General features: G+C 39.6%; 1 protein-coding gene across 6 annotated transcripts in view; it reads left to right on the top strand.

Annotated features, from left to right (window-relative positions):
- The window catches only part of Arhgef9 (Cdc42 guanine nucleotide exchange factor 9), a 277,926-nt gene that overhangs the window by 142,001 nt on the left and 111,004 nt on the right, over nt 1–24,921 (top strand). For 2 of the 6 annotated variants that reach the window (XM_048335784.1, XM_048335787.1), the window contains exon 1: nt 23,438–24,259. The exons of 1 other annotated variant lie outside the window; for it this stretch is intronic. In XM_048335784.1, the coding sequence (XP_048191741.1) occupies nt 24,251–24,259 (9 nt within the window). In that variant the 5' untranslated portion in view covers nt 23,438–24,250. Of the gene's footprint in view, nt 1–23,437; nt 24,260–24,921 lie in introns of those variants that run through there. 3 more of the 6 variants (XM_048335785.1, XM_048335788.1, XM_048335786.1) reach the window with 2 other exon arrangements.

Consider the following 24,921-nt stretch of genomic DNA (forward strand, 5'->3'; position numbering starts at 1 on the left):
ACACTAAGATATCACTCACTTATAAAAATAATATACCTTGTAGTTCATACTACCTTACAACTTTAGATTTTAAGCACAAGTAAAAAAAATTCCACTTAGTCACATAGAATGACAGAAATGTCATGATCTTTTCTTTGTATTTACAATCACCATGTATCATTGTTTCCTCAAAACTATCTGTTTAAATATTGAAACATATCATACCAGAGAAATTTCAAATAAAAATGCACCAAGAGTACCTTGAATGATTTGGAACCTTTAGAATGTGAAAAAAAAAAAACAAGTGAACACATATAATTAATTTGGTGTGTATTTGGACTCAATTTGGTCCAAATACTTGAGAAAACTAACTTCAAGGAGAAAGGACTCCATTAAATTAATGATTTCAGAGGTTTTAGTCCACGGTCAACTGATTCTGTTGTTTCCAGGCCAAGATAAAGCAGAACACCATGGTAGAAGTGTGTAACAGAGCGAAGTTGCTCACCTCATGGCAGCCAGGAAACAGAGAAAGACAAAAAAAGATGTCTAAAGGAGATAAAACATCTTGCTGGGCGCCAGTGGTTCAGGTTTTTAGTCCTAGCTACTTAGGCATCTAAGACTTGAGGATCAAGGTTTGAAGCCAGCCTGGCAGAAAATTCGATGAGACTTTTGTCTTCAATTAACCAGCAAAAAACTGGAAGTGGTACAGCGCCAGGCTTGAGTGAAAAAGTTAAGGGATAGCACCCAGGCCCTGAGTTGTAGCCCCAGTACCGCCACATGACTAAAATTGAATGTAACCTCTTAGAATACATCTCTAGTGACCTAGTTCCTATACCAAGGCCCAACTCCAAAAGTTTCCACCACCTCCCAATAATATTATTAAATTATGAATATATCAATAGATGAATCCATTTGTTAGCTCAGATTGCTTGTGATTCAATTAGTTCTCAATAATTCGATCCACAAGATGAGGATTAAGTTTTTAATACATATGCCGTTTGGGGCTCATAACCATATCAAACTGTGGCAAGGTATGCTGGAGCCAGATCAGGAAGGCTTTTGAATGACAGCCTCAGAAGCTTTGCCTGGTAAGGACACTTACATAGTGAAACCGAGTGACATGCACAGAAGAGTTAAGAAGAGAGAATGGATTGCATTTGTCAGTTGGAGGCAAGTTTTATACGTATTACAGCAGGAGATCTCAAATATTTTATGACTCAAACTGGTGTCTCTTGTGGAAAGTTCATGAATAAAATGTGATTTTAAGCCAAATTAATCTGGGTTTGAGTCCTGCCTCCACCAGTTGCCATGATAGCCACATGTGCAAGCTAAATCACTAAACATCTTTCTTTTATTAAAAAAAAAATTAAAATTACTCTTAAGTAGTTATACAAAAGGCTTTCAATTCAAAATGTCAGTTCAAGAATATAATTCACCTTGATCACTGCCACCCCTTCCATCATTCTCCCCCATCTCTCCCAACCCCACTCTCCCCTCAAGTTTCCTGTTTGTTTTCATAAATGTACATTGACTATTATAATTGTGTTTGCCCACCTTTTCTCTCTCCATTCATCTGCTCTCCCACCTGATGACTCTCCTACCACGATATATGTTCCTGCTTCCTAGTATACATTTTGCTAAATTGTTAAGTTAGTTGTTTAAAGGAGTTACACTATTGGAATCTCCCCTGCGTATACTATACTTCAGTCAGTTTGATTATTTATGTGTGTGTGTGTGTGTGTGTGTGTGTGTATGCATTTTCCCTGTATATGAAACAGACCAATATCCTAAACCTCTTTTGAATTCAGCATCCTTATCTATGAAATGAGGGTAATAATCCAAATTGGTAAAGGTTTCTCAGGGGAACAAAAATATGATGGACTGATATATAATAGGTAGTACTATTATAAAGAGTTTACTCATATGATTATGGAAGTTAAGAAATCTTAAAATGATATTGTCTGCAGGCTAGTGACCAAGGTGAACCTAGACAGCCTATGATGTAAGTTTCAGTCTAAAGGCAAGGAGGCTTGAAGCCTAAGAACTAATGTTTCAGTTCAAGTTTAAAAGCTAGAAATTACCAATATCTCAGGTCAGTCAGGCAGGAGTTCCCTTTTACACGGCCATTTTGGTTATATTTATGTCTGTAATTCATTTAATAATCCCACCCAGATCCAGGCAAGCAGTCTGTTTTACTTAGTCTATTGATTCAGAAACCCTTACAGACAAACTTAGGCAAACATTTTACCAGCAGCTTGCAGCCGGAATACATTGACACATTAAAGCTCTCATAGCCTCACACATCTTTCCAGTCTATTGTGAGAATCACACAAATGAACAGACAAAAACGAACCATATAAAACTGTACTATTCTGTATTTATTTGGGAAGCAATTATTCATACCAGCAAAGGAGACATGGACGTAGTAAACATGATAAGAATCTTCCCACTACCCTGAGTTACCAGATCTTACATTCTTCTTCACTGAAGGTTAAAAATCCAACAGAAATTTAACTCAGTCATTAAGACCAAGACTTCCTAGATTCTTTGCTCAAGGAGAGCAAAGATTCCTTTCCAACAGCTCCATAACATGACAGGAAGAGCTTCTGCATAGAATCTTTTTTTTTTTTTTTCGGCCAGTCCTGGGCCTTGGACTCAGGGCCTGAGCACTGTCCCTGGCTTCTTCCCGCTCAAGGCTAGCACTCTGCCACTTGAGCCACAGCGCCGCTTCTGGCCATTTTCTGTATATGTGGTGCTGGGGAATCGTGTATCCGAGGCAGGCACTCTTGCCACTAGGCTATATCCCCAGCCCTCTGCATAGAATCTTATTGCGTTGAATATTTTTCATATGATCATGGTTTGGTTTGGTTTTAGTGTGTGTGTACTTGTGTGCATGTGTTTACATGCATGTCTGGGGGAAATCTTGATTATCAACTTGATTGGGTTAAGAAGTGTATTGAAGATTTACAAGCACACTCCTAGAGTATGTCTGTGAGAGTATTCCAAGAGATGAGTGACTAAGGGAGCAGGACTTGCCTGAATGTGGCCTGCTGCTAGCATACTCTCTCTCTCTTTTTCTCCTTCTCCTCCCTCTATCTTTCTCTCTCCCTCTCCTTCCCACTTCCGTCCCCCTTCCCTCTCTCCAACCTAGATGTCATGAGATAAGGAGCGTTGCTCTGCCAAATACTACCCACTATGATGTTCCACACTACCACAGCCCAGCAATAATAGACAAATGACCAAAGACTGATATTTCTAAAATTATAGACATAATTAAATCCCCCTCCATTTAGTTGTTGTCTTTTTCCTGTGTTACAGTGCCAAAAATATTGATTTACCAGTATGTGAGTTTTATAAGACAACTGATAAGTGATTAGGCTGGTAAGTAATGGAAATGAGACAATAAGGAAGAAGAACATATTCAACTGTTTTTAACAGGTCCTGTTGCATTGAAGAGATATTCTGTCAAATGGCCTACATTGCATATAAGGGAAGTGACATTTAAGCTGAGTCAGCTGTGAAAGGATTTGGGAAAAGATCTTGACAGATTACAAGAAAAAAAAGAAGAGAGAGTGGGGTTTGTGAGTTGAGAAGAGGCAGCAGGAATAACAGGTCAGTGTTACTGAGGAGCAAGTGGCAGGACTTGAAAGCAATGAGTCTGGGTATAGCTATGTTTCACAGTAAGCTTAGAGAAGGGGTTCATGTGCATTGGCTATATAAAAAGCCCTATAGTTAAATGATTGCACATAAGCTCTGGAACCAGTTGCCTGGGTTCAAATTCTGACTCCAACATCACTTGATAGCTATGTGACCTTCACCATGTTATCTAATATTTCTGTGCCTCTGTACTGTCCAAGGTGTTATTGTGTAGATTGAGCTAACATGCATGGCAGTACTGGACATATACCTAGTGCTATTTCTCTGAAATACAGTAAAAGTGTTTTAAGTAGTAGAATGCTACAGCATACTTCGTGATCAGAAAAGATGTTTGGAGGTTTTATAGAGAGTGTATTAAAGAGAATGAAAGTGAAGATAGGAGGTCCAGTTGAGATGATGTTGCAGAAATAGTAATTCAAAAGAGATGGATAATGGAGGGCAGAAGCTAGAATCAATGGGAGTTGCTGCTAGACTGACAGAGAGAGTTATATAGGAAAAAGAATACTGGAGTGATAATTCTAGGTCCACCACTCAACAGCTATGTAATTTGGGAGCGAGTCATTTAATCTTTTTAAATTTCACTTTCCTTATTAGCCAGAAACAATATGAACAGTATTTGTATATATGCATACATGCATATACATGTATGTACATATACACATGGAAATGCACATATATGCAAAAAAAGAGGAGAAAGGATATTTATGAAATAAATGTAATTCTGCTAGCTGGTTGTCTTTAAACTCAGATTGGAGACTTAAAGAAGAGTTACAAGGTTGAGTTTAAAAGCAGTCAACTAGTAAAATTTTTCTTGCCCAAGGAATATCAGTTTTTGATCCATTAAGGTCTTCAACTGATATTCTAGCTTTCAACTAATTGAATGAAGCCCACCTACATTATGAAGAGTAATCTTTGCTCAGAGTTCATCCTTTTCAATGTAGATCTCAGGCTGGGGTTGTAGCTCAGTGACATAGCACAAGTCAAAACTCTAAGCTCATTTCACAGAACAGAAAAGGAAGGAAGGAAGGAAGGAAGGAAGGAAGGAAGGAAGGAAGGGAGGGAGGGAGGGAGGGAGGGAGGGAGGGAGGAAGGAAGGAAGGAAGGAAGGAAGGAAGGAAGGAAGGAAGGAAGAAAGGAAGGAAGGAAGGAAGAAAGGAAGGAAGGAAGGAAGGAAGGCAGGCAGCAAGCAAATAAGACAGATAGATAGAAAGAGAGGAGAGGGAGGGAAAGCATGAAAGGGAGAGACAGAAAAAAAGGAATAAAAAAGAAATGAAGGAAGGAAACTCTTATTTAAATATAAATGTTACCCAGAAAAACACATTCACAGGACTATCCAGAATAATATTTGAACAAGTAGCTGGGTATCATGGCTCAGCTAAATTGACATATAGTATTAACCTTCACACCTTATCTATGAAACTAGAATAATGAAAATAACTGATTATTGGTATTGTTGCAAGGATAAAATAATATAATTTATGTAAAGCACTTTGTGTGGTATCTAACAGAAGGAAGGATTCAATTAAAATAATATTTAAGTATCATCATTATCATCATCCTTCACATTCATTTGGCACTTTGCGTTTTTCAGAGAACCTTCACATACACAAGTTCACATAATCTTTACAACAAGTCTTTCTACTTTAAAGTAAGGCTGGAAGAGGTGAAGTGCCTCTTATTACTTCCAAAACTAGGATGAGGGGCTGGGAATGTGGCCTAGTGGTAAAGTGCTTGCCTCGTATACATGAAGCCCTGGGTTCGATTCCTCAGCACCACATATATAGAAAAAGCCAGAAGTGGTGCTGTGGCTCAAGAGGTAGAGTGCTAGCCTTGAGCAAGAAGAAGCCAGGGACAGTGCTCAGGCCCTGAGCCCATGCCCCAGGACTGGCAACAAAAACAAAACAAATAAACAAAACTAGAATGAGGGAGGTATATAATTTCATGTACCCCCATCAACATATCTATCCTCACTTGAATGGATGTTTTATCTGACCTTCTTCATTGCATTGGTGCTACTAATATAAATGCAGTATGGATGGGATTTGGAAAACAAGAGGAGAACAATGCAAGAAGTGACATTGATGAAGATGCATTGTACTCATAATTTGACTTGTTGAACTGAAACCCTTTGTGCAACTACTTGAAGATAGTAAAATAGAGGGAAAAATAATAATGAACTAGTTCTTGAAAATAACAGCTATGCTTACTGAATCAGTGTACATTTTGTGCCAGCCACTGTTCTACATGTTTCATATGCCTTAAGCTTCCCAACAGTCCTATCAGACAGACAAAATCCCTCTATTAAGGAAAATGCAAGGTGGGAGTGTAGAATAGAGACTCAAGTCATGCACTGAGAAAACTCACAACACTTTCTACTCCTTCCCCTCCTTCTCTCCAATTTACATTCTAGAGAGGATGAAAAACTCAATAAAGTCCTATAGCAAGGACTTAGACACTACATTTGCTTAAAATACTAACATTTCACTTGGGCTTACAAATGTTACCAGTGTCTAACTAACAGAAGGACACAATCTTGACACTTTTGCCTTCATTTTGCATTGGTCTCTTTTATTCTGAGTCATTCTCTTCTGCAGTCACCTTGGATCTAGGAACAACAGGTTTAATAAATAAACATCTTGTGACAAGAATCAAATCCACCTGCTCCCGGCCAGCAATGATTTTATTTTATCCAGACAAGGCCCTGCTTGCCCAATCTTGAGCCAGTGATTAAGCACATCATAATATGACCAAGTGAATGAATTTTGCATGATTCTTGCCTCATTCCCTATGCAATATGGGAGGTCAGGTCAGTAACTCCAAAATATAGGCTTGAATTGTTTGATCACTGCCTTTCAATGTAAATTCCTATCTTTTCACCATTACATTTTTGTTTCTGGGGTGAGTGTCTGGGGCTTTTTTGTCTTTACAACTGCCCCCCCCCCACCTCAGGCCTCTAGCTTAGGATTCTGGTAACCGTATTTTGAGTATTTATGAGACAAATGTCTTTTGGGAATGTAAAGACAATGGCGACTGAAAGAAATTTTGTTATGTGTGTCCCAGTACTAGAGCTTAAATTCTGGACCTTGGCACTGTCCTTGAGCTTCTTCTCTCAAGGCTAATGCTCTGCCACATGAGCCATAGCCCCACTTCTGGCTTTTGGTGGTTAATTGGAGATCAGAATCTCACTAACTTTCCTTCCTAGGCTGGCTTTGAACCAAGATCTTTAGATCTCAGCCTTCTAAGTAGCTAGGATCTCAGGCCTGAACCAAAGGCACACAGCTTAGAATGACTTCTGAATATAGCAGGCAGTATGTAAATGTCTGTAGGTTGAATAGTGAGTTGATAAAGGGGGTCAACTCTGGCTCACCTGTAACCACCAAGCCTGGAGAGAAATTTGTGACAAATGTTTCTTTTGCCAAAGCCATGTGCCACTGAAACAGGCAGATAGGCTGAAACAGGAAGCTTAAGCCCTCTGGTTGCCAGTTTGTTTTATTCATATGTAAAATGTGGACTTTTTCTCTTCCTCCACTATCTTGCATATGTAGCTATTCCTTTATTCACTCGGTTAGCAATAATTCTGAGCTCCTGCTATGTAGGAGGCACTGTTCTAGGTATTGAACTGTGAAGGAAAGAGACATAAGTCTTATCCTTATGGACCAGATATTCTAGTAGAGAAGACAAGTGATAAGGAAATAATTGAATAAAAATAAAAGCCAGGCACCAGTGGCTAACATCTGTAATACTACCTAATCAGGAGGCTGAGATATAAAACTCATAGTTGGAAACCAGGACAGACAGAAAAGTGTGAAAGACTCTGGTCTCCAACTAACCAGCAAAAAGACAGAAGTGAAAGTGTGGTTCAGTTGGTAGAGTGACAGCCTTGAGTAAGTAGGTAAAGGAGAGTGCACAGGCCTTGAGTTCAAGCCTCAGAACTGGCACACATACAAAAAGTAGTATGTGAATTTTAAGTTAAGAATAACAACATACAGCAGAAAAGAAGGGTAAAGAGTATACGTGCGAGGGGTTAAAATTTTAGATTCGTTCTTCCTGCTGCACTTCTCACAAGGCTTACATGAGGTTTATATGCAATAGAAGGCCATCGAATTGAGGATGCTTTGAGGTTCTATTTAAAAATATAAGGTGCAGTTAGTTACCCTTGAGGGATAACTTTCTTTATATTATTTGCTATTCCTTTCTTCATTATCAGTGTGGAAAAGCATTGTGTTACTTTGGCATAATTATGAGAAAACATTTGACATAAATAAGGGGGAAAAGATCTATTTTGGTTCACAATAGTTGGCTCCCAGGGATCCTGGGCCCGGAGTGAGCAAAACACTGGCAGCAGGAACATGTAGAGACCAATGTTGTTCATCTTATTGTGGACAGGAAGCAGAAAAAGATTATGGACTACATAAAAACTTCAAAAAGATGCCTCCAGTGACCTACTTTCTCCAGCAAAGCCCCACCTCCTAGAGTTTTCATCTATTGCCTCTCAAAAATACCATTATCATCTGGGTGCTGGTGGCTCATGCCTGTAATCCTAGCTACTGTTGAGGATGAGATCTGAGTATCAAGGTTCAAATCCAACCCAGGCAGGAAAGTCTATGAGATTCTAATCGCCAATTAAGAAGCAAATAGCTAGAAGTAGAGGCGTGTCTCAAATGCTAGACTGCCAGCCTTGAGCATAAAAAACAATGGAGCCTGTCTAGGCCCTGAGTTCAATCGCCAGTACGTACACACACACACACACACACACACACACACACACACACTACCCCATTTTAGACCCCTTGTGATACTGTGAGCTACAAACCAGAAATTGGTATGAAAGGACCTAATGTGACATAAAGTGAGACTGGAAGGGCTGATTGCTGATTGCTATGATCTAAAAAACTGATGCTCCTATTTAAGTGAATTGCTTGTTTGTTTGTTTTACCCTTTGTCAAATGGGTGTATGTGTGGAGAAGGGAGAATGCAAATTCTGTACTGGTCCTTTCCTCTTTTGGGAAACAGCTTAGGGAAGTGGGGGCAGTACGTCCCAGAAATAGGAACAGTCACACAGAAACACTTGGCATCTGCTGATAGAGTGGGAACCTCTGTTGTGCAACCCCTTTTGGCCACTCTGATTTTGGGAGGTGGGAACTAGGACTATTTTCATGACAATACATAATCATCTCATCATTTTAAATACTGAAGTGGGAGTGGAGAACCTTGAATAGGTAAAAATCTTCATTTACTACCCCCTCTCCTTCTACTAGGCAATTCTTCCCATTCTAACTGACCTTATTCTATAAGCAATTTCAAATCTATTATGTCACCATCTCTTTGGCAAATATTTGATCTGCTTACTTCATGACAGATAGGAATGGGGGGTAGAAATGGAGAGAAATGAAGGGACACACAGAGAGACATACACAGAGAGAATGCCTGTACTAGCAAGCTACATTCTTCTATTTATAGACCAGAAAACTGAAGCTCAGAGAGTATATATGATTTGCCTACATTTCGGGGTAGAGACTTTATCCAAATCCTCAAAATGTACTACTTATTAGTATTTACTGAGAATCACTATATGCCAGGAATTGTTGAACGTGCTTTCCATGTATACACTCATTAAACTCTCAGGAATAACAGTATTAATCTTCTTATTTTTAGCCTAGATGGCTAACGATTTGGGGCTTGCTCAGAATGAAGAGCTGAACGAATACCAGGCATTCTACTATTTTCTCCATTTTAAAGATAAGGGAAAATGCCATGCGCTGGTGGCTCATGCCTGTAATCTTAGCTACTCAGGAGTCTGAGATATGAAGATTGTGGTGCCAGCCCAAGTAGGAAAGTCTGAGAGACTTTTATCTCCAATTAACCACCAGAAAACCGGAAATGGTGCCGTGGCTCAAAGTGATAGAGAGCTAGCCTTGAGCAAAAGAGCTCATGGACAGCACCTAAGCACTGAATTCTAGCCCTACAACTGCCAAAAGAAAGATAAGGAAAATGAGAGTCCAGGGCATAAAATAAGTGGCTCAAGGTCAAATGACAAGCAATGTATAGAGCTCGGCTTGAATCATAGCAGATGAACTCTAGAATCTTTCTTCCTTCTTTCCCTTTCTCCTTCCCCCTTGTTTTCTTATGTGGCAGCTCCTTGTGAATAGTCTATGATCTTAAACATCAATCTACACTGACTCTAATACTTTCCCTAGCTTGGCTTAGTGAAGAGAAGGATCAGGGAGACCTACTAAATCCACAGAGCAGATTTAAACATTTTTTAATGCTAGTACTGGGGATTTGAATTCATGGCCTCTGAATTCTTTGCTCAAGATTAGTGCTCTACCACTTGAAATACACCTCCATTTCTGGGCTTTTGCTGGTTAATTAGAGATAAGAGTCTTAGAGACTTTTCTGCCCACACTGGCTTCGAACCTCAATCTTCAGATCTCAGTGTTCTGGGTAACGAGGATTACAGATATGAGCCACCATTACTGGCAAGTTTAACACTTTTTAAGATTAATTTTTAAATAGATAATAACTTTGTATGGTAAAACAAAATAAAACCATAAAACATATACAGTGGATGTTCAATCTTCATCTATCACAAATCATCTTTTTATGTAATCTTATAGAGTTCTAAAATGCACACAGAGGGCTGGGAATATGGCTTAGTGGCAAGAGTGCTTGCCTCCTATACATGAAGGCCTGGGTTTGATTCCTCAGCACCACATATATAGAAAAGGCCAGAAGTGGCGCTGTGGCTCAAGTGGCAGAGTGCTAGCCTTGAGCAAAAAAGAAGCCAGGGAAAGTGCTCAGGCCCTGAGTCCAAGCCCCAGTACTGGCAAAAAGAAAAAAACAATAAATAAAATGCACATAGAATCAGGTAGAAGTATTTTTTATTTCCTCTTTGTGTGTGTATGCACAAATCCTGGGGATTGAATTCAGGGCCTGGGCACTGTCCCTGAGCTTTTCCACTCAAGGCTAGCAGTCTACCACTTGAGTGATAGCTCCTTTTATGGCTTTTTGGTGGTTAATTGGAGCTAATAGGATCATGGACATTTTTGCCCAGGCTGGCTTCAGATCTCACACTCCCTCCCCCACCCCCACCCCGTTGCTAAGATTACAGGTGTGATCCAGCAGCATCTGACATATATCCTCTTTTTAACTCAAAATAGTGCACATCATAAATATTATTCTGAATTTTACTTCATATTGAGATTTTCTTTTCAGTCTTCAGAGAGGTTTTAGCAGTCTTAGCTAGTCCCTCATGAATTTCTAGAGACAAATCACCATACTTTTGTGTCCTGCATACTTCTCTGGATTAAGCTTTGGTGGTTTCCAGGCCTTTCTTAGCATCTTAACTCAAAGGATTATCACTATACTATCTTAGACTTCTGTAGAAAGTAGTTTCTCAAAGTCACTTTCTTAGTCTCCCTTGGACACATAATCCAGCTCCTTACAAATTCTCCAGCCGAACAAATTTCAAATTTCAATATACAAATACAATTTCAATGTATTCATATCATTTGCCTACTTACTTACTCACCTACGTGTTAAGTTATGCATGCTTGTTAAACATCTCTTGTTAGCAAAACTTCATGCTTAATTTGGTGATGAATACTTAAGTGTCCTAATTGTCCAGTGGTTCATAATTGAAATGAAGCCTATAAATAAACAAAACCTGGACATGGAAATTAGAAGAGTAGCTGCCTAAATAAATTTGAGGCCTTAGAATGGAACTATCTAGAATATTAGGCTTCCAGACTAAGTGCTAGATCTTGATAGCTGGCAGAAAGTGTTCACTTCCCATTTCAGCCCTGAACTGGTATGTGTTTGAGTTTGGCTGCCCCAGAAAGAACCTTAAGCCTGAAAGAAACTATTGTAATAGCTCTATGGGGGCTTTTAGACCCTTGCTAATTGTTTTCCAACCAGAACTTTCTCTACCCTGAGAAGAGACAGATGGTCTGGCCCACTAGTTGGTTTGAAATAGAACTGAAATTGGTCTGAAATAAATGAAATAGTCCTGAAATAGATCTAAGCAAAGGAACAAGAGGAAACTGCTGTTCCTGGGTCCCCTTGGCCACAGGAGGGCGATATAGGCAATGTTTCCTGAGGGAAGGCCTGTAGGTAGTGGTTTAGAGTGGTTGTCTGATCTAACAAGAAACAGAAAGTGAAGACATCCTGTAATCCTTAGCCTGCAATTTGGGCTTTTTAGTCTCTTTTGGAGGAGTTCTTACTAACCCAGGCCCTTGGCATGTGCATTACAGCAAAGGTTGATATTCCGAAACTGCAGCAGACAATACTTTGTGTGGCAAGTTTCTTCTACATCTTACATTGAGTCAGCAAGGCTGTACCTTAGTCCTCACTCATTCCTTCCTTTAGTTAGTATGTCATGAAATATAAGTTTATAGAATAATAACATTGTGCTTTAAGTGCTTGGATACAATAAAAACAGACTCTGCTTTTATGGGGCTTACATTTTATAAAGGGAAACAATAAACAAATAAACAAAGCATTATATCATAGTTCAGGTAGTGGTAATGACCATGAGAAAAAAAAGGATAAATGGAGAAGGATGACTGTGTTGGTACAATGTTAGAAAGGTTGGATAGAGGACAGGAAAATTTGATGAGGTTATAGAGGTCAACATGTAGATAGCCAGGAGAAAAGTCTTTGTGGAGAGTTAAATTCGGGATTGTACTGATTGGTTTCCCTAATATAACTCTACTCCTTATCACCTATTTATACACAACCTAGTTGTGTGTGTGTGTGTGTGTGTGTGTGTGTGTGTGTGTTACTAGTACCGGGGCTTGAACTCCGGGCTTCATGCTCTCATTTGGATTTTTCTACTCAAAGCTGACATTCTACCACTTGAGACATACCTCCACTTCCAGCTTTTTGCTGGTTAACTGGAGATACGTCTCTCTGATTTGCTTGCCAGGGCTAGTTTTGAACCTTAGTCCTCATATTTCAGCCTCTTGTATAGCCAAGAGTACAGGCATAAAACATTGGTGCTGACTCTGATTGCCTTAAACTAATAACCCAATGGGAGTGTGAAACTGGGGGAAAGCAAAAGGTGGGGTGGGGGGAGTGACTTGTCCAAAAAAGAAAGGCACTCATTATCTGACTTATAAGATGGTGACATCTTTGTATAACACCTTAATAATAACAATAACATTATATTAAAAATAAACCTAATAATCCATCTTATGCTCAGGATACCATCTGGGACCAGGTCTGTTCTTCCTGTACCTTCAGCAACACTGTTGAAGATTTAAAACAGCCAATGCTTTATTTTAAACTAAAACTAGAGATGGAGCTGTCAGCATGGCGCGCGCGCACACACACACACACACACACACACACACACACACACACACACACAAATGAAAAGCAACCAGCCTGAGGAAGGAAATGTAAAACACACCAATGTGAAAGCTTAAAAAATTGTCTGTGATGAACTTCATGGAAAGCCTCTGTACATGCATATCAGGAGAGAATGCTAAGGAGGAATTGGCTTAAGGAGGAATTGACTTTGAACTTAACGGGAGATGCCTTCAGACACATGAGAGGACTAAGGCTTACAAAGACCTGGATTTTTTTTTATTTTTATTTTAGTAATTGCATGGTCAGTGTTGCATGCTAACTAATGGGCAGAAATCATAGCACAGTAAATTTGAGTTCAAATTGAATATTGGCCTTTGAAGCTTGAGAATGAGTTTCCTGTTACTAAAAATGTTCCATCAGCTACTAGATAAAACTTATCAGAGTTATTGACATAAAAAGTGGGCTTTGAAAACAGATCTTCATTTAAATACTGTTCTAGGTAAATCTTGCCTGTATGATTATGTGCAAAGGATATTTCTTACCCATTCAATCAGAGATAACAATAATCTCCACTCAGACTTCTGAGGGTAATAAAATAAGATACTATATTTAAAGGCCTAGCATCATGAGTGTCCAAAATATTTCCATCACTATCACATATACTATACTGAGGATTCCTATCTAGGGAAGTTGAGAGGTGATTTTCTTTTTCCTCTCTTGAACATGAAATTTTAAGATTCTCTTTGCAATCATTAGCAGTTTTATGTTAGATGATTGTGCTTTACTTTATGCCATTGGTATTATGTGCATCATTGCTTGTCTCATCTGCTAAACTTGTCAGCTCCTAGCTGTCAGAATATGTACTTGGTGAATTGAACTGGTTTTGAAGGAGTGGAGATCTGTGTGCCGAATAAAGTGAATTGAATAAGAGATCTAGTCCTCAGGAAGCTGAGGACTTGTATAGAGATGACATGTGTCAGCATGGTTACATAAGTAACCAAGACAATAAACAAACAGGATTAGGTTAATCTGTAGACTAGCCATTGGCAAATGCCCTAATAGGTTAGCTAGGAAGAGAGTTACATGGCAAGTGAGCAAATAGCAATGTGAGAGGGGAATGGACAGAATGGAAGACCTTGCTTGGGAGTGCTTTCTAGTGTAAGTGAGTCTTTGGGAGCTACTGGAAAGAAGAGAAGCAAAGGACAGTAAAAAGTTGCTTTTTCTCTGCAACAAAGCAAGGATTTCAGATTTAAGAAATTCAGATTTGGGAAAGGCCAGACATTGGGACCCAAGTCATAACATTTAAATAGTTTATTCCTAGGACCCAGGACATATCAGATGGGACACAAAGATGAGGCATATGTCATTTAGGGACATTTATATAGCATTGTATTTAAGAAAAAAGGCTCTAGAGCCAGTTTGGGCTTACCTATGGAATCTACTCCCTCTGCTTCAGTTTTTTCATCTGTAAAATAAGAGCAACTATGGTATATTATCTCATAGGGATATATATATATATATGTGTGTGTATGTGTGTGTATCTATATATGAAATAATTAATAAAAATATAGGACTTGGAAAATGCTTGTCATTTTTAAGAACGTAATGTTTACAGTCATTGTAATATACTGTTGAACTCTCTTTGTATACTGAGAAATAGTGTAAATTTGGGACTATTTCTATTCTGGGCCTTCTCATGGAATGATTACATTCTCATCTGTCTGTGGTGGTAACAGCGATAGTGATAACATCTGGCACATATAAATGGAAGAACTTTCTGCCAACTGAGATCATCACACAGATTAAAGAGTTTTCTGGGGATGGAGGAATCTTCTCATCATTATGGCCCATGGAGCTGAGACTAGATGACCATGACGCTGTAGAAGGGATTGTAGAAGCTGTACTGGATGTAATTGGTTTTGTGCTACAATAAGAGATTATTTGATACCTTGATACTTATCAGAAGAAGGGATGGATTGGAGATGAGGGTATTTCCATTGAAAATGTGGAAGACTCTGTTTTTATTTTACCTTTGGTTTTATTGTACAAATACAAGCAGAGTTAAATGGCCACTTAGAAGACTAACCATACACAAACATGTGTATGGTGAAATCTTGTGAAATCTCCCCAAAGTACTGTTTTATGTGTACCAGTTCTAGGGCTTGTACTCATGGCTTTGCTTGTATGGCATCTTTGCTCAAGGGTAGTACTCTACCACTTGAGCCACAGCTCTACTTCTAGCTTTTTGCTGGTTAATTGGTGATAAGAATTTCATAGACTTTACTGTCTGTGCTACCTTCAAACTATAATCCTCAGATCTTAGCCTCCTGAATAGTTAGAATTACAGGTACGAGCCACCCATGCCCAGCTCAGAAAATTACTTTTGAGTCTCCAGATGGAAGAATTTTGGTCCCCACTCTGCCAACAGTAATCATGGACAAATTGCCTCTCTTCCTTAGGAACCCAGAATAAGAAGGTTTTTCTCTGTGGTAGCATAAGGTCTTTCCTTCTCTGGTTCTAAGATATTATTCTTTGAGTAGAGACAATTCATGCATTATGTTTTGGAAGCACCTGCAATCAGCCATTGTGCTTGGTGTGGAAGAGAAAGAAATGAACAAGAAAGGTATGGTCTTTAGACTGGCAGCTTTATAATCCAGTGAATTATATAAACAAGAAAAAATATAATAGAATTGAGTGAGGGTTTCACCACACTAAACATAGGGTCCAATAGGAGAGAAAATATCACCTAGAGCATTTTTGGTGCTGGTCTGGGGTTTGAACTCAGGGCTTGAGTGCATGGTCCCTTAGCTTTTTCACTAAAAGCTGGAGTGTTTGTTACAACTTAAGCCTCAGCTCAATTTCTGGCTTTTTGCTGTTTAATTGGAGATAAATGTGTTATGGACTTTCCTGCCTAGGCTGGCTTTTAACTGTGATCCTCAGATCTCAGCCTCTTGAATAGCTAGGATTATAGGCATGTGCCACTGGTGACTGGCCTTCCAAAGCATTTTTAGGAAGGAAATAGTAGAGAAAGCATTCTGGAGGAAGTGGCACTCCAGTTTCAAGTAAAGTCTGGAGGAGAGCAATAGTTTATCTAAGCCCTGAGGCATAATACACTGGTACTTATTAGAACTGCTCAAGGCTCTATACGAAAATGTCATAATGAAACTATTTAATATGTATGAATTAACATATACAAAATGAGTAAAACAAGCTTTCATTATAGGACTGAAAAAAGAAAAAGAATAAGACCATTGATAAGAGCTGAGATTAGAGAGGCCAAAGGACACCTTGTAGGCAGGAGCTTGTATGTCATGTGTAGCATGAATTTGCCTTAAGAAGAGTGGCATTTAAGAAGAAGGCATTTGAGCAGAGGAGTTATGTAAATCAAATTTCAGCTGCAGAAAACTCTAGTTCTTTTTATCAGAAAGTGCCTTAATAGAGAAAATCGAGTGCATACAAAATTGGTGGATTATGGGTTGGAGGGACAAGCTTTATGCTGAATCCCCAGGAATAGTCAGAATAACCAGTGTTAGAGTAGTACTTATCTGTGCCAGATACAGGTAGGTGAAGCATCAGTGATTCTGGGAGCACATCACCTTATCTGTGATCTGGGAATCTGGAAGCTACCATTTCCCTAATTATTGGCTTGAACATTATCTCATATGTCTGATCCTTGGGTGCAAAAAAAGTTTTATTATCCAGCTCTGAAAAACGCATGGAACTGCCATGTTCCAATGGCTTATGACTGTAATCCTAGCTATTCATCTGAGGATCATAGTTCATAGCCAGCCCAGACAGGAAAGTCAATGAGACTCTTATTTTCAATTAACTACCAAAAAATCCAGAAATGGAGCAGTGGCTCAAGTTGTAGAGTACCAGCCTCAATTGATAAAACCCAGGGACAGCACCCAAGGCCCTGAGTTCAAGCCCCAGTACTCGCACGCACACACACACACAAAATGCCCAGAACTAGTGACTAGACACTAGCATTTATGATAACACAAACATAAAAATTCAGTGCCTCTGATGTTTACTAACAGATGGATCAGAGATGGTTTTCACCTTATTGCCTGTTTTCTAATATTGGTCATATTCCTGTGATTGACAGAAATTTATCACATCCAGATAGGTTGTCAAGGAGTCTGGGAAATGCATTGCTTGATATAGTTTTGAGCTTTTAGCCTTTCAACAATATGAGAAGATAGTCTTGGAAGATATGTGTGTATGTATATGTATCTATATCTATATCTATCTCTCTCTCTCTATATATATATGTATATTTAACAAATAATCCACAGTATCCATCAGAGAATTAATAGTAGCAGAAATGCTTTCCAGAAAGATAATTCGGGCCAGAGAGTAGAAGCTGAATGAACAGGGAGAGCAGCATTAGAAACCACATGATGAATGTAAAAGATCAGAGAAGATGGGAGTCTGATTAAGCATACTGGCAGCAGGAAGAGAAAGGATCAAGTGAGACAGGGATTGGGGAAGAATAAAATTAAACAGGATCTGGAGAACAGTTGGCTTTGGGCAAAGTGAAATAAAAGCAGGGTTTGTGGATTTTGGCTACTTCAGCATGTGACTTGCCATTACCCAAAGACAGGGAATTAAGGAGAAGAAAGGTTGTTTTTTGGCTTTGTGCTGGTACTGAGGTTTAAAAACTCATGGCCTGGGCATCCTGTCCCTTAGCAGTTTTTGCTTAAGACTGGTACTATCCCATTTTAGCTACTCTTTCACTTCCAGCATTTTGGTGACTGATTGGACATAAGACCGCCATGGACTTTCCTGCCAGAGCTGGCTTCGAACTGTAATTCTCAGAACTCAGCTTTCAGAGTAGGATTACAGATGTGAGCCACTAGTGCCCAACTGAGTGTCTATGTTTTGAACAGGGATGGGGAACCATTTTTATACCAAGTTCCATTTATAACATTAAACGCAGGCAGAACAAAATTATCAATACGGCAGGTGGCCACATGCAGCTGACAGCAAACATGCATGTCTGTCTTGTCACATATATTCCCCACCAATGCTGTAAAATGATGGGGTTCAAGTCAGGTTGCTACATGTAAAAGTGAAACTGAAGTTTTCCAGGCCCAAACTACAGGAGTTCAAGTCAGGTCCACCCACTTGACCCTATTCTAAATAAAGAGACCCACCAAAGGGCAGAGACAAGAGATTTATTACAAGACATGAGCATGTCATAGGAAGATAGCATGTCAGCCCATTTTCAACCCGATTTTGAGGTGTATGGATATGAATTATACACTTAGATAGACAGAGGCAAGAGGTATGCATAATGGTTAAATATACCCACTCACAGTTACTGACCATTATCTCAGTCTGACTCTGGAAGGGTTCTGGAGAAGCTGTTATAGCTTCATCACTAGGGATGGGGACAGGAATGAATCAGTCACTGTTGCCTGATTGGTGGTTTGTCTTGAGTTTTTTTGGCCATTCACTTTCTTTGGGACAGTTTTGCTGTTTACCACAGATAGTAAGAAGGAGGAATTGTCTCTCTAAGGGACAAGTATACCTTGTCTCACAAGATACTTATCAGTAAATGCTGTCCTTCCTGGAACCCAAGGTGATCAAGATAGAATGGCTCAGAACAAAAGACCCAGATGCAAAGTAGAGAGAGGGGTGCCCAACTTGTAACCTACTTTTTGGTAATTCATGGGCCCAGCCAAAGCAGCTTTTAAGCATCTCTTACAGAGGGGTCAAAAGACTGTGCGGAAGTAAAGCTATGTTAAGACTTAACTTTTCTAGTTGCTTACTTTACAGAGCTGTTATAATAGTTAAAATCTGTCTCAACATAACCAACAAGAGTAACTTTCAAACTATTTTGACCATTGTGTAGTGGAGAAAAAAGTGTATTTCACATTGCAACATAACAAATACATAAATACATTTATGTACAACTGAAAGAGAAGCTTCATGAAATAGTACAATTTATTCTAAGTATGTGGTCATTTCATATAAACACAATCATATGGAAATCTTGAGTATCTGCCTCTCAATTAGCAGAATATTTTCAAAATTCTTATGTGTTGTAGCATTATTAATATTTTTTCTTGGCAGAATAATAATCTAATGTATGAATATACCACATGTGTTTATTCATTTATCAGTTGGTAGATATTTGAATTATTTACATCTTTTTGTTTTACTATTTTGTATCATGTTCATAGGACATTCATGTATTAGTTTTTGTGTAGACATGTTTTCATTTTTCTTAGATATACCTAGTAATGGATTTATTGGGTCAAATAGTAATTCTATGTTTAAATTTTTGAGGAAATGCTAGACAGTGGCAAAACACTGGTGTTTTGCTAACTGGTTGGCTGTTTTACAAACAACTCCACAATTATCTATTCCCAGCTAAATTATTAGTGTTTCCATTTCTCCACTGCTTCCATGGCACTTGTCATTTGGCTTTATTTATTTATTTATTTATTTATTTATGGGTATGCTGTGAATCATGCCCAAGGCCTTCTGAATACTATGTGAGTATGTTTTTTTTTTAAATTATCTACTTCTCTGTCCATTATCTGGCACTTTTATTAAAGTCATTTAAGTGGGTCTAAATAGTAGTCACATTATAGACCATGCTCTAGTAGATATACTTCATTTGTATTTTATGCATTTAATTTGAACTTCCCTGATGGCTAACCATGTTGAATATCTTTTCATATGCTCAACTGACCATTTCTTTTCTTTTCTTCCTTTTTTGCCAGTCTGGGGCTTGAACTCAGGGCCTAGGCACAGTCCCTGAGCTTCTTTTGCTCAAGGCTAGCACTCTACCACTTGAGCCACAGCACAACTTCCAGCCTTTTCTGTTTATGTGGTACTAAGGCTAGCACTCCACCACTTATGCCACGGTGCCATGTCCAGCCTTTTCTGTTTATGTGGTACTGAAGAAATGAACCCAGGGCTTCATGCATGCTAGTCAGGCACTCTACCACTAACCCACACTCCCAGCCCCTCAACTGACCATTTCTTTGGCTAAAAGTCTATACAGAACTTTTGAAAATTTTGAAATTCTATAGTATTTGTTTTGTAAGTGGTGTTTGCATATTCTAGAAACAAGTCTCATATCAGATATACTATTTGCAAATATTTTCTACCACTCTTTGGGCTTACCTTTTACAGTCAAGATAGTGCTCTTTGAAATGCTAAAGTTTGAAATTTAAGCCAAGTCTCTCATTCTCTCATTTAGTTGTTCTCTCTCTCCCCCCCCCCCCCCATCTATATCTATCTATCTGTGCCGGTACTAGGGTTTGGGTGCCATCCCTTAGCTCTTTCTGTTCAAGGCTGTCACTCTACCACTTTTACCACAGCTCTACTTCTGGTGTTTTGCTAACTGGAGAAATAAGACTCATATCTACCAGGAGTCTTATCTAACTGGAGAGATAAGACATGAGGCTGGCTACATTAAACTGAGATCTTCGGATCTCAGCCACTTATGTAGCTAGGTTTACAAGCATGAGCCACTGATGCAGTGAGTTTTTTCTTTGATTTTTTTTTTTTTTGCTTTACTGTTATGTTTAAGAAACCAAATCCAAGGTCATAACGTTTTGCCTCAGTACCTCTATGTATTTAACTTGACCAAAATATCACTATCACATTTAAACAATAATAATTCCTTAGCATCAGCAAATATTTGGTTTGCAGAATTTTAAAGTAATTATGATACACAATTTACTGAATTATTTATAACTTGCACTACATGAGAAAAATATTAACATTTTTCAGCTATAGACATGATTTCTGATAGACTTTTATAAATACTCAAAATAGATTCCAAGAGTCTTAATTCTTTTAAGGATCTTTGGAGATTCATGAATACTAGTGGATCTGAAGATTTCCAAGCTCACACAGAGGAGGAAAAATCCTAGTTGCCTCAAAATAATTACCTTTATGGCAGGGCTCTAGTAGCCTATAATTCTAGCTATTCAGAAGGCAGAGATCTGAAGATGACTGTTGGAAGCCAGCTTGGGGAAGGGAGAGCAAAGGACTCTTATCTCCAATTAACCAGCAAAATGCTGGAAGGGGAGTTTTGGTTCAAGTAGTAGAGTGCCAGCTTGAGTGAAAAAGCTAAGTAAGAATATGAAACCCTGAGTTCAAGCCCTGTACTGGTACAGAAACAAAAGTTCCAAAACATTGTTACAAATCTTAAGTACTTTTTCTACAACATGCTCCATGGTTTTAAAAACATGTAAAAACATTTATGAACTTCTTAAAATATAAGGTCAGGCTAGGAAGCAGCAAGACATGTTTACTTCTCTCACTTTGTAACCTAGATTAGGAAGTGACTCCCAGAATGATATTATCATTTCAGGTTACACTTAGGCTAACTGTATTGAACTAGGAGTCAAGGGACCTGGTTGTAGTTTCTAATCAGAATAACAACTTTAGGCTGAGTGGAGTCTAGGACTTTGGAACCTGTGTTTTCTACATTTTATGAGTCTGATTCATATAATCACACACTTATTGTCACCCTCATGTTTATATATTTAAATATCATTCCCTATTTGGTAGCCTTTTCATTACTGATGATTACAAAAGTCCTTCTGAATGTATTTTTCTTCTTTGCCTTATTTTTCTTCCATTTCCTTTAATAGTTTCTCCAAGAGCTTTTCTAGACCGGTAGAGGCCAAAAGCTTCATCACCTTTTCATGAGATTTACCACATTTTTCCCAAACGCATCCCTTTTCCTGAGTTGTATGACCTACATTGGCAAGATACTAATGGAGCTAACCTTAGCTTTTCATTCTCAGGGAGGAGCTAATATGTCAACAATTGAGGCTTCAGTTGTTAAATTTGGAATGAAATGGAGTGAACTATTTTATTTTACTATTTTTGCGTGTGTGTGCTGGTACTGGGGCCTGAATTCAGGACCTAGGCACTGTCCCTTAGCTTTCTCCAAGGATGGCACTCTACCACTTGAGCCACAGCTCCAATTCCAGCTGTTTGCTGGTTAAGTGGAGATAAGAGTCTCATGGAATTTCTTGCCTGGGCTGAACCACGACCCGCACTCAGACCTCAGCTACCTGAATAGCTAGGATTATACGTGGGAGCCACCAGTGCCCAGCTGTATGTCCCTTTTTGAAATGAGGTTTTCCTGGATTCTCTGATAAATGTTAACTTCTGTGTAATAGAACCAAAGTCCAGAGATGGGAAAAGAGGTACTGAAAAATAATATTGCAACCTAAGCAGTATAACTAGAAACAAATTTGAAATCTTCTGGTCTCTAGTTGATGGCTTGCTTCTCGTAGTTCTAAACACTGGGTCACAAACCTTAAACTGGACATTGATTTGAAACAAGTTCTATAGAAGTTCATCCATGATAAATATTTAACTCCTAACTGGATTTCCTACTTAGTACACAACACTTTGGAAGATTTCACATTCATTGTCACTGTGTGAAGCATCCATAATTAGGAAAGGCCCTCTGAATGAGCCAGGGCAGCTCCATTAGAAACTAAATGCTCTACAAGAGATATTCAAAGGTAACTGAAATTTTTAAAGAGAGAAAGCCAAATAAAATTGGATTTTAGGTAATTTGTCATTTGTTTCTCCACAGAACTGGTTTGTAGAATTTTTATTGCTAATTATGAGTTGTCTATAAAATTTTCTAGGCAGTGGCCTAAAGTATTCTTTCTAAAACAGATTCCAAATTGGCCTCCTTTAGGTTTTACCTACCTATTCTTTGTCCCCATTTCTTTCCTTTTCTCCCTATCTTCTTTTTTCTTTGTGTCAAAACTAGGATTTGAACTCAGGGCCTAGGTGCTTATCCCTGAGTTTTTTGCTCAGGGCGAGTGCTCTACCACTTGAGCCACAGCTCCACTTCCTGCTTTTTGCTAGTTAATTGGAGACAGCCTCATGGACTTTCTTTCCTTGGGTGGCTTCCAACCACACCTTCAGATCTCAGCCTCTTGAGTGCCTAGGATTACAGGTGTGAGTCACTGGTGCCTGGCTCCCCCTATCCGTAATTCTTCCATTTCCTTTCCCATCAGATTTTTCTTATATGCCATTTCTTCTTCCTCCTACCCATTGTTTCTCCTTTCTCTCTCCCATGGTTTCTCCAAATGCCTCTTCTTCACTCTGCTTGTCATACCAGCTTCTCTCCATCCCCTTTGGCCCTCAGCCCCCCTTCCCTACTCCCACTCCTTTTTATTCCTCCTCTCCTCCCAGCAGCAATCTACCCCCAACCAGTTCCCCCACCCCCACGCTAAAACTGGATGCTGGTGGCTCCTGGAATGGAGTGAGCCAGCTTTTGGAGTCTGGGGTCTTCCGATTGGCTAGCGCGACTAGCTTGCTAGTTGAAATCCTACCTCCAAGCAACGGAGGCGCAGCTGCAGCAATCCTTATTGGCCAGCAAGCATGTCATTAGCACTGTCAGCGCCTTACGCAGGCGCCCACAGTCTCTGCGTGAATAAAAAGGCAGCCTACCCGCTGAGGTGGGGGTGGGGAGAGGAGAGGAGAGGAGAGGAGAGGGAGAGGGCCAGCTAGGAAGGGCTAGAAAGAGTGGCTGGCAGCCGGGAATCCCACGAACAGAGCGAGCGGACTAGAGAATAGGGGAGACAGAGACTGACTGGTAGCCAGGCAGGCGGACGGACACACGCACGCTCAGACAGACTGAAGGCGCCGGAGAACCTCTGATTTAGGCTTCTCCCGCCTTTCCCTTTGCAAACCAGAATTTTGCTTTTCCGGTGGCGCCCGAGAGAGAATGCTGGACTCTGCGGTCTTCAGCGCGAGCTAAGATTTCTCATCTAGGGAAGAAAGATCAGCCCAATCCTAAGAGGGGGGAAACAAGAGCCCCTGTCTTCAACCCTCCCCCTCCCCCACCCGACCAAACTCGGGCGCCCAAACCCAGACCATCCCTAACCCCCTCCGACTTCCTCCTCTCCTTTCTAGCATGGTGGCTGTATGGACAGTCTGACAGAACAGAGACTGACATCTCCCAATCTGCCGGCCCCCCACCTGGAACACTACAGTGTTCTGCATTGCACCATGACCCTGGATGTGCAAACTGTAGTCGTTTTTGCCGTGATTGTAGTTCTCCTGCTTGTCAATGTCATACTCATGTTTTTCCTGGGAACGCGCTGAATGGAGTCCAGCCACCTGAGCGGTTACGAACTCTCGCTTTGATTTCATCCCGAGAGCCACCGAGAAAAAAAAGAGAGAGCGGAGACAGAGAGACAGTCCGAGACAGGGAAAGAGAGGGAGAAAAAGAGCAAGATTTCTTACTCAGGGGGCAAATCGTTTTGAGCTTCAACATGGCCTCGCTGTGATATGTATGACGTTGGTATATTACCTCTCCCTAAATCTTTTGTCATGTCTTGTCTTTTAAGTATGCCTGAGTGTTGTAGTTGCTTATTGCTTGAGTGAAATTGTTGCCACTGAAATATTTTCTATTTAAGTGTGCATGCGTGTGTGTGTGTGTGTGCATTTTCCATGTATGTGACGTTCATAGAGCAAGCTCTGCGTCCTTAAACAGTGGCTTCGCTCTTTGGTGTCTTGTCAACTCATTTTCTTGAAAACTACCTTTAAACTCCATTTAAGGAATTTTAGTTAAATTTTTCTCTTGCAATCAGGAGTGCATTTGGGTTTGTTTGGGGGATAGGGTGGGGGAAGGGGTTTATGGAAGAGAATGATGAGTTTTTCTGCATCCTAAGAAAGACAATCTTGTGGATCTCTAGGGGTGAAAATTGATATGAGAAATGGATTTGGGGGAAAATAATTCTTTGGTCTCAATTGAGAAGCAGAAATTTGGAAAGTGATGCGGTGGGGTACCTTGAGTTGGCACTTGGTGACAATGTCCTTTGAATCTAATTTTGCTCTCCAGGGCTATCCAATTTGGAATGAGGCCAACTTTAAAACATTTCTTCAAATATATTACTTTCTTTAGAATCATGAAATAGGAGGTAAAGGTATATAGTGATCTTTCCTCTGGCTAGAGAGGATTTT

This window comes from Perognathus longimembris, chromosome 28 (assembly GCF_023159225.1).
Source record: "Perognathus longimembris pacificus isolate PPM17 chromosome 28, ASM2315922v1, whole genome shotgun sequence".
Classification (NCBI taxonomy): domain Eukaryota; kingdom Metazoa; phylum Chordata; class Mammalia; order Rodentia; family Heteromyidae; genus Perognathus; species Perognathus longimembris.